This window comes from Chaetura pelagica, unplaced genomic scaffold (assembly GCF_000747805.2).
Source record: "Chaetura pelagica isolate M959 unplaced genomic scaffold, ChaPel_1.0 scaffold328, whole genome shotgun sequence".
NCBI lineage: Eukaryota > Metazoa > Chordata > Aves > Apodiformes > Apodidae > Chaetura > Chaetura pelagica.
In genome coordinates this window covers 138,688-149,058 of record NW_009954216.1, presented here as the reverse complement: position 1 = coordinate 149,058, position 10,371 = coordinate 138,688, and the positions used below count along the sequence as shown (strand labels likewise).

Sequence of the window (10,371 nt, the reverse complement as noted above, 5' to 3'; positions counted from 1 at the left end):
TGCAATGCCAGGATAAAAATCTTTCTGTTTAATAAACACTTTCCTTTTCAACATCCAGAGAACAAATTGCTGGTCAGTGTTACAGCTCCTTCCTTCCCTCTAAATATGGAAATATGAAACTGGTAACATGGAGCTTTGTCATGAGCTTCTCATGTAGGGGGGAGCTCAGCTGCACACAACTAGTTTGGATGTTATTTAATATTTGATCCTAATTCACATTTGACCCCTCTTCTTGTCTTCCATACATACATTTGCTCTGTGCTTATTGCCCTGTTCCAGCTTCCAAAACCTGCTCTGCCTTTGTTACCATTACCCATACAGGGTTTCACAATTCTTACCTTAACAAGACCTGTCAATAGTCTAGAAAACATCAAACTAGTTTATTGGGCTCACCCACGCTGGAAGGGCATGTGACCTTACCACCCAAGGACTTGCTTTTCAGCAGATGTTTTTGGCCAAGCCATGTACCATTGCCATCAGTACCACAGCAAGCAGGATCTTTGCTTGTAACCCAGTGTGCTGCAGGAGGGTCTCCCAGGGGTCCTGCCAGCCCAGCTGTGGCTGCTCTGCTGTGTTGCCAGTGCCCAGCAGCAGGACTAAAATCCTCTCTTTAATAAGACATGGTAAATCAGCAGTTTCAAAATCTACCAGTTTAGCTTTCCTTAATTAAATGTATAATTCATAAGCTAACAGTGTTCTGCCAACAGCTTCATTTTTACACATTTCCCCCATCAACAATCCCATTTGAAAAAGATTATTTATGTTTCTTTCCCCCCCTCAATTACAACATGGGTACAGTATGGTAATAAGTCTGTAAACTCCAGTAGTTTTGTGGAGTTTCAAGTTATCATCTTCTAACATTTTAGGACTCTCATTAAAAATGATCTATCTCGAGGGAGCAATCAATGACACTTTCCATACTTGGCTAAATCCTGCAATGTGCTCTGTTTTACTGCAGCTTAATGCTAAACTTTTTTTCTATTATACACTAAACCTAAAAGATGAAACAATTCCTAAAGTAGTGTAGTACAAGATGTGCATAAACACAAGAGAAAAGCAACATGTTTTCACATTTGCATGCCCGTGGACTGTTGGGTACCTGGTTAAAGCACCTAAAATCTGGAGATGGGTTGTTTTTTCTACAGGGAGGACCAGCCTATATCTAGATGTAAGTGATGTAACCATGACCTGATTTGTTTTTCAGACACATGCTATATACAGACTATGGTCCTGTCACAGGCACAGTTTGATGACTATACTCTGGTTGCACAAATGGATCAAAGTGACTGGTGTGGGTAAGTTTCTGCTTTCAGCTCATTTTTGGTAGTTCTCCAACCTGCAAGTTAGTGACTGTAAAGAAAATGCTGAAGATTTGCAGGGTAAATACTTTTAATCTATGTTCAGTTGAACAGTATGGGGTGAACTTGGGATTTCTGTGGAAGAAATACCTTGAGTCTGCAGTCTCCTCAGATTCCACAAAAGCACCTGAGGGCTGGTGGCCTGATGTGCCTTGCTGACAGCTAGAACCCTTACCTACCTCCTCCTCATAATAAAGTGGAGGTAGTTTTAAAAACAATTACAACGAAAAAGTTAGTTTGGAGGGTCCCTTCCTAAAGTCCAGTTTTGGTGCTGGCAATTATCTGGCTGAAGAAAGCACAGGGCACCAGTTTACCTGCTAAGGCACCAAATGGGTGTTCTAGATGACTTCATCTTCCTGTTTCTGTTCTGTTCTGTTCCTCTCACTGTCTGTACTCCACTATTGCCTTAGGGCTTTTAATAAATTTTCCCATTAACTGGGAACAAGTGCAGGCTCCTTTCCATATTTAAATCCTTTTTCCCTCCAGTATGAGAGAGATAAACAGTACCACTCTTCTTACTGCAGGTTCTTCATCACTAATCTGCAAGCCACGCTTGCCTAGAGCTTAATTCAGCTCCACTGAACTCTGTAGGAACCCTTTTTTAAAATTACTTCAGAGGAAGCTGGAAGAAATCTCAAGAGAAAGGAACCAAATTTTGGAGGTTAAACTTTTTTTCTCTTCTAAGGCATAATATCAGCAGTCTGCTCCCTTACACAATAGTGTTCCTTAGAAAGTTAAGTGACAACATCAACAGATGTAATAGACTAGAAAATCTAACATTGCATTATAAAAGAAGTTGCTGTTACTGAAACATTTCCATTTTGGGTCACTTCGAATCAATCAGATGTGGAACAGACCCACTGAATAAGCAAAAGAAGGTCAAGGCCCACACTGTGACTTTTAGGGTTATGTTCATTTGCATGAGTAATCAACAGCTGGGAAGAGTCTGGTGAAGGTAATGCTGAACAGAAGGTAGCAGAGGCATAGAAGGGAATTATGAAGAGAAAGTAACCTGCTAATGAAGTCTACTGAAAATGAACTTGAAAATTACTGCTGCCAGCTATTTTATGGAAAAAGAAAAAGTTTCAATTATTTTTTTAGCTTATTGTTTTGTTTCCCATTTAACCACAGGGTTTCAGAAACAGCAGTTGGGATCACACTTCAACATACCCAGGAGAATTACTCACTTGCAGAGACCACTACGAAAGGGCTTTGCATAAAAGGCCTTACACAAGACTTAACAGTTATCAGCAGCATTTTTTTTTTTTGTGGGCTTTTTTTCTCTATTTCATTTTTTCCTTTATGTATAGACCTGTTTGGCTGTAACTTTCCCTCTGGAGTAAAACTTTCCACATGATATTGAGGATGAATCAGCATGCCTGAAGTAAGAGAATAGAAGTTTTTCTATACAAAACAAATTAGTCCTGATTTCCTGTTGCTCTTTTCACTATAGTTAGTTTGTGATGTTTTAGAAAAATAAATGTGTGAGGTAAAACTATGTAGTGGGGTAGAAGGGAGAGCAGAGGTTGGGGAAGTGAATCCTTCCAGAGAAACACTCACTTATCACAGAGTACTGCTGTATGTGGCAAGAAGCAAGTTGGAGTAATTTCAGGCAAGTCCTTTCTCAGTGGTGCTTTAAATATGGACCAAACAAGCAGAATTTGGCCCCAGATTGTTGTGGGTTTTTTTTACCCATAAACTTCTGAAGGAAATTACTTGCAGTAAAAGTTGAGTTCAATCCAAAGACAACTAGAGAGAAACTAATCTTTACCCCTAGTTATAAAAAAACCCAACACATTCTAACCTTCTGGGGCTTTTAACCAAGGGAGAATCCATCTGATATCTGGACCTACAAATAATGACAATATAAAATTCAGAGTGCTAGGAACATCTCAGGATTTAGTTCACAAAAAATAATAAAATATTCTATTTATAATTTCTACCCTCAGTTTTTTAATTTAACACCTGCATGTCAAGGTGTTTTCTAAGACAATCTTCAAAAACATTAAAATAATTACCTGTAAGTGAATAATTCTGTCTAGCTGAGACACAGATACCACAGGACAGCTCCTTTCACATGTACAGCTGCTTGGTCTCAGCTCAAATTAACTGATGAGCACCGAACATTGGAAAATTATATTTGCTCTTAAAAGACAGTGATCCCAGTGCTGTTATTGATTCTGGGAGAATATGCCTTGGAGAGCACAGAACTGCCTTTACATCCAAGGGACTACAGGGCAGTGGAAGAACCACAGCAGCGTGGGCTTCCTTATACATATTCCACATCACAAGCTATTCTCTTAGTGCTGCAACCCTGGGCTGTGTTTGAGTTTGTTTGGTATTGGTTTATTCCAGTGCAGGTGAGTATGTAGTGTCAGTCTCCCTTCTCATCCCAGAGGCCCCCAAAAGTAGGTTAACTCCACCTCACCTTCCAGCCAAACACTGCCTGGTGGGCAAGTCCTGAGTTTGGCCAGGCTGAGAGCATTGCCTGCCTGTTTCAGCTGTGAGCACTTTCATGGCATAGCTGGGAAAGAAATTGAGTTGATAATCAGTCCTGATATAATAGTCTAGGGAATATACCATTTCAGTGCTTTCCTTGGCCTGAGCAAATTCCAATCAATATTGCTCGTTCTGCAGGGGAACAGCTACAGTCTGCTCTCAGGGAAAAGACTGTCCCCCTTATGCCAGAGCTGGCAGGAAAGGATTAAAGATTCATAGGAACATTGAGAAATAGGAGCAGAAAGAAAGGGATGCTAAACCCATGGCTAAGGTACTTGGCTTTATAAAAGGAGACACACTTCATCACTTTATACCATTGCTGTGCATTTTATCAGGTAACTGCTTAATGCAAAATGCAGAAACAACGTGAGGCAGAGTCAAAACCCTTCCACATACAGCAGCACTGCTCATCTCATCCCATCCTCTCCATAGACCTTCTTTCCCATCTCCTGCTTTCATGTGTACCTGCTTCCCTCCCTTCTGTTGTTTGAGGATTTGGCATATTCCCCCACTATGCAGGTCCACAGGACTCCTTCATTACAAGTGTCTTCTTTTTATTTCTTTTTTTAACATAGCCTTGGTATAGCCTATAGACTCAGCATCCCATCTTCAAACCCTGGCAGCTCTTATGCACAAGCAAATGTAAATGCATAAGGAATCCTGCTGCTCCTAACAAGATTAGAAACTTCCTTAAAGCTGTGCAGGGCATCAGCTGGAAAGAAACAGGCTTTATGTGAGACTTCACTTCTAAGAAAATAAACGAATAACAGCCCACCCCACAGTCTTGTGTCAAGCATCACCAATTAGGCAAGCAGCTTCTTAATCATAGTTAGGTCAAGCTCAACTATAGAGCTACAGAAATAAAAGCTGCTTCAAAATTCCTTTTCCTTACATACCTTTTGCTGCTTCCTAGCTCTATATAATACACAATTTTTAAATAACAAAATACTGCACATTGGTTACAGGGGAAGAAAACAGCTGACCTAAAGAACTTAAACTAGAGAAAAGACACTTGTCAGAGAAGGAAATACAGCTTATCTTCCCACCTCTGCACTCCAGAGCCTTACTAACAAGCAGAGGAAAGTCATATGCTGAACTTGATAAGGTGTGTTAATGAGCCTCATAAATAACAGTAGCTGAGGTTGGAGAACAGCAGGTGCATAAATAGGCAAGGAGGGGCTGGCTGAGGAAATGAAGGGCTTGGGCTGGTTCAGGTGGCATAGGGTAGTTTTTCCTCTGTCTAAGGTTACAAGCTAGGTTTTTTTTTGTTTATTAACTGTAGCAACTTTTTCCTTATCTTGTTTTGTAACCTCTGTCTTTAAGAGGTGGTTCTTGTTTTTGTGTTGGATTTTTGCTAAAAGTATTAATGTTTATTTGTAGCAATATAGAGCATGTTTTCTTTTGGCATTAAAGTCTTCAGCATATAGCCTTAACAGCAGTTCTGGAAGGCTTGTGTTCTCTGAGAGCTAGTTTAAGGTCTAAAGCTGATGTGAGAGCTGTTGGAGCAGCTTCCTGAAGTGTTTTTTTTTCTTGTTTCTTATCACTCAGCTGCCTCAGATATTCTCTCTTCCCTATTGCTGTGAATTTTTTTGTTGTTCTTGTATAAACAAAATAGGTTGTTTGCATACTTTCAGTTAAGAAATGTGTATACAAAGCAAGCAATAACATAGCTGTTCCTGTCAGAAAACTTAAGTTGGGTTTAACTTAAGCTTTAAGTGTTTTAAATGCTTTGAATGTAGAAAAAAAAAGTTTACAGCATATGCCAAACAGCTGAGTGATCAAATAATAGCTGTAGAGCTTGCTTGCTGTAGAGCATAAAATTTAACTTCACACTGTGATATAGGGCTAGATAAGCTTGATCATGTGTTGGTCTCTGTAGTAAGTAGAAAGAGAAGATGAAAGTGAGAAGAAGAAAGAGAGATAACATAGGCAGAAGGAGGATTGAGCTACTGTGCTATCAACCTGTTCCTACTTCTCAATGTTATGTGGGAAGAAACTTCAAATAATAGAAACTGCTTGCCTTCTTGGGTTCTTGTCTTTCTGTTTCTTCTATTGCTAGAAGTAAATGCAGACTTTCTAGGTTAGCAGGAAGACATTAGGCTTTAGCTAGTCCATTCTTTCCAGAATAACCATGTTAACGATATTTGCTTCAAGTAAGTTCTGTACAGAGGTTTCCAGTCATCTTGCAAGTTGAGGGAAAACAAAGCAGTAACTATCAGGACTGGGTTCCTCTTCCCTCTATGTAATGTATGGGAAGGGCCAGGTCTGGTCAGTGACTCCTTGTGGGGAAAGCAGCAGATGGTCTATAGCAAGGAGTTGCCTGAAGGGCTGTATCCATCTGCTCTGCCTCCCTTAGGTGTATTTCAATGACACAAATAACTTCTTCCAAAAAGCATAGTCAGTGTTTTCTAGCAAAACTGTTAACCACAGTTTCCCTGACAATGTCCATCCTAGTAAAAGGTCTGCTTGGGTTATAGGCTGTAGCTACCAAATTATATAGAAAATTCTAAGAGCAATTTTGTTTCCTAGTGTGTAGGACATCTTATACAGCCTGTATTGTCTTATTACGTTAACAATATTGGACAAACAACTCTTTTCTTGCTGGAATGGTGCATCTCCTAAATCCCTTCATATCTAGTTCCTGTGACGTTTAAAGAGCTGCACACAAAGCTTGCAGTGGAAGCTGGATACAAGGCTAGTAATCCTTTCTCCTGTAGGTATTGTGACTCAGAGGCAGTGGTTTCAATTAAAAATGGAGCTAAAGAAAATATTTTTCAGTAAAAACAACTTCCTAAGTGTCCTGAGATAGAGTATAACTTATTATAGTCCATACCATGTATTTCGTCCCCATGGCATATAATTTTTCCATCACAAATACAGTGTTTATGGATGACAAAAGAACTCAGTTGCTGTTCTCTAGAGGCTTGTTATTTCAGATAATATATTTTTCAGGCTTATTGGTCAACAGCTCACATCTCCAGCTTAAGATACACTGTGGCAAATGCTTTGTTCATGGATACCATTTTGTCAGTTCAATTAATCTGGAGTGAACTCACTTGTTAACTATTCATTTGTTCTGAATTTTTTTTTCTACTCATTCCTATTTGTCAAATAATAATTTTACCTTACAGCAAGAGGAAAATGTATATCTTTCTGACTCAAGGATGGATGTGTTGTCTTCTTGTCCCATTGATACATTTCAGGAACCCTTGCAAGCTTTTTCTGCCCTTAAGGAACAGGTTTCACTTCATTTCCTTGATTATATACTTCTTTCATATGGCTGTAACACTAAGTGAGCTGACATTTCCTCAAGACTTGCAGGCTTAAAATTGATTGATGGGTTTCTCTACATCTCTGGTATACTATAACCTCTTTATAGATCACTATTTACCTTCTCATGGGAATTTGTCTTATAACTCTGTTTCTTTAAGAAGAATTGAGAAAACATTGCTGAGAGCAGGACATTGGTGTTAGCACACAAAAAACAGTGTGGGTGTGTGGTCACTTCTACTTAAAGCAGGATGGGAGCCATCTAAAAACTGCTGATTCTTTCAGGCTGGAACAAGACAATTTGGTAACTATGGTATTAACATTTCCCCTTGTTAATACACATTTGTTTTTCCAGGGTAAGATTTCCAACCAACTTCAGCTAGTTCTGTTAGGAAACCTGAGTTCTTATTCCAGACTTCAAAAGATCTGAAGCAGTTTTGATCTGGGTTCTAACATCCCTGGAGGAGATTTGTGAATGTATGTGGCTCAAAACTTGCAAGAATCAATGCTGGGGAGAAAAAATAAAGACCAAAAGATGGCTTAAGAGCTTCTAGGTACAAAAAATGTTAAGAAACAATGAGAGTACCAGTGTACATACATGTATTGATCTGCAAACACTGGTGTTGGAGGTGGCAATACACCTAATTAAAGAAGGAATAGGAAAATTGTGCCCCATGTTTCAGGCTTTCTTAGATGAAAAGTCTGAAACATTGTTAAATACATTACTGGTTCATTACTTTTCACTTGGACCTGGAAAGGAAGACCTCAGAAGCAGCCAGATACTTAAGAAGCAGTAGCAGGCAACGGCAACAGATGGAAGACACCCCTGAATCTGTTCCTAATAATCAATTTCCTCTTTTTTTTTTTTTTTTTATTCTTTATCTGAAACATGGAAGATTATCAGGCAATCTTATCCAATCAGACCTTTGATCAGAGAGTTTACTACTCCAGAAGTCCCTTCCAGTCTGAATTTTTCTATGGTTTTATCATTATCAGAGAGGAGAGAATCTGGTATTAAAGAGCAGAAGGCAAATTTTCATGACAAATATAATGTGTGAAAGTTAGGATTCAAATTATAGCATTGAAGTAAAAAGCACTAAAAGGCAAAATAGTAATTCCACTCAGACCTGAAGTGGTTTCAATATAGGAATAGTTGTGGCTTGCTCTTCTGCCCTACCGTATGAGTGAAGGCACTGAGATAACCAGTCATACTGGGGGATAGTCTTTTAGACCTTCATGCTTGCTTTGTCTGTGTCACAAGCAAAGAACACTGGCATATTCTAGTCCCTCAAGTAGCCACAGAATAGTAAAAAAGGGCCCCTTAAGAAGTGTGAACCCCAGTGTCCTTTAAGGAAATGAAATACTAATTTGCTATAAAACAATACACTTAATGCACAAATAAATTCCATCACGAATCAGGCAGGCAGTGGCATAGTCTGTCTCCTGGGTTATGACAGTTGATGTTCAGGCTGTACAGAATGTAGGACTATTCAGCATACCTCCATAGTGTGGTGGAGGACCACAGAGCAGAACCACTCCTTGGCCTTCTCTGACTGACACTGTGCTTCTCGTTTTCATTTCAAAGTTTTCAAGATCTTGAGAAAGAAGGAGAAAATGAAACCTGGTTATTGTCTGTCAAACTTATACTGAATTTATACCTATAGCTTCACGCTAATAATGCTTAGGTAATTCAAGAACTCAGTGTATTCACATATTCAATATAATAATTTATATAGAATGTCCAACTTGGCATCTATTTCTTTGGCAGTGATTAAATACCTATTCATAAAGCAGTTATGCTCTATCCTTCTGAGTTTGTATTTACAATTCCTAGTTGCAAAGCTAGTGTATTATTCCAGAAAGTTTTCTAGCATTATTTTTGGAATGTTTTAGAATCTTAATCTACCTGAATAGAAAAAAAACCAACACATTTTGCATTGTTTACTTTTTTATAGAAATAAAAAGCAGGCGTGCTCTTCTGTACATACAAGCGATAATTATACATCATCAGGCTCCTGCAGAGTGTGTGTTTAAATGATCATAAAAGTATGTTGTATTCTTAATGAGTCTGTTCTGTCCTAAAGCTGGCTGGAGTAAGTGGATCTGTTTTAATTGACTGAAACTTCAACTCTGGTTTTAAGGGGGAGAAAGAAGGATACTTCAGTAGGAAATCATGTGATGTTTGGGGATATCTCTATAAATGTGGCCATTCCTGTCTCCCTTAGATGACTTTTATAGCTATTAATTTTTAGTTTTTACTGCTTCTAACATGGCACTCAATCACCTCTGCTTTCTCACATTTCACTGAGACGTATTATCAGTCTCATGCCTTTAAATTATTTAATTACAAAACATGATACAGTAGATGTACTTAGAAAAATTATTACTTTTTGATCCAGTTCTGTTCCTAATGAGCAGACTTACTACTTTGGACAGGATACTTTGGGAAATGATTGCTTGAAATACATTAAAAATGTTTAATACAATAAATAATATCAGGTTCCCCTTAAAAGTCTTTATTCTATAGTGTCACATACTGCTTGCCTGAAGCTTATTTTATTTACCTTGCTGCAGATTCTTGTTTCAAACAGTTTTTCCATTTTTCAGCAGCTGAACAACTGCCTGGTCCAGAATTCAATAGAGAGAAACAGTTCTCATTGGTCACAGCAGTAATGATTACTACCTGTACAGGCTCAACTATTGATGTCAATATATCAATTTTCTCCCCCTTTGCTGAACTTTACACAGTTAATTTTTCTTTCCCCCTCTTCATCTCCTGTGTATTGGTCTCTTATGAAGACACTGTCTACTCAGAGGTGACTGAATTGAATTAGGCAGCAGTAGCACCTCCCTGCACTGTCATAGCTGCAATAGATGGCATCTGTCAATACACTGGGAAAGTCTTTTAAACTCTGGTGTTCTTTTAATTGCTAGATCTCTGCCTCGCAGTCTGGGTAGTCCAGGGGGTCAGAAAAAATATAGAAGAGGGCAAATAGAAAAAAAATGGTGTTTGTTAGTTTTATTCCATCCTGTTTAGTTTTGTTCCATCCTGAAGTACTTACTGGAAAATAAAACAGTGGATGGATGCAATGTAGCTGACCAGAGTTTGAATTCATACTTAAAAGATCCTTACTGGTCTAATCTCCAAATGTGTGGATTTATTTATTTATCTGTTCTGAAAATTTAGTCTGAGGAAATTAAACAGCTTTTTTTTTTTTTTTTTTTTTTTTTTTTTTTTTCCCCT

The 10,371-nt window shown here is 38.5% G+C and overlaps 1 protein-coding gene across 1 annotated transcript in view; it reads right to left on the bottom strand.

Annotated features, from left to right (window-relative positions):
* The window catches only part of CNTN6 (contactin 6), an 83,523-nt gene that overhangs the window by 54,181 nt on the left and 18,971 nt on the right, over window positions 1–10,371 (bottom strand). Inside the window, exon 3 of the mRNA XM_010003367.1 lies at window positions 8,627–8,722. Coding sequence (XP_010001669.1) covers window positions 8,627–8,722 — 96 coding nt within the window. The remainder of the gene's footprint in view (window positions 1–8,626; window positions 8,723–10,371) is intronic.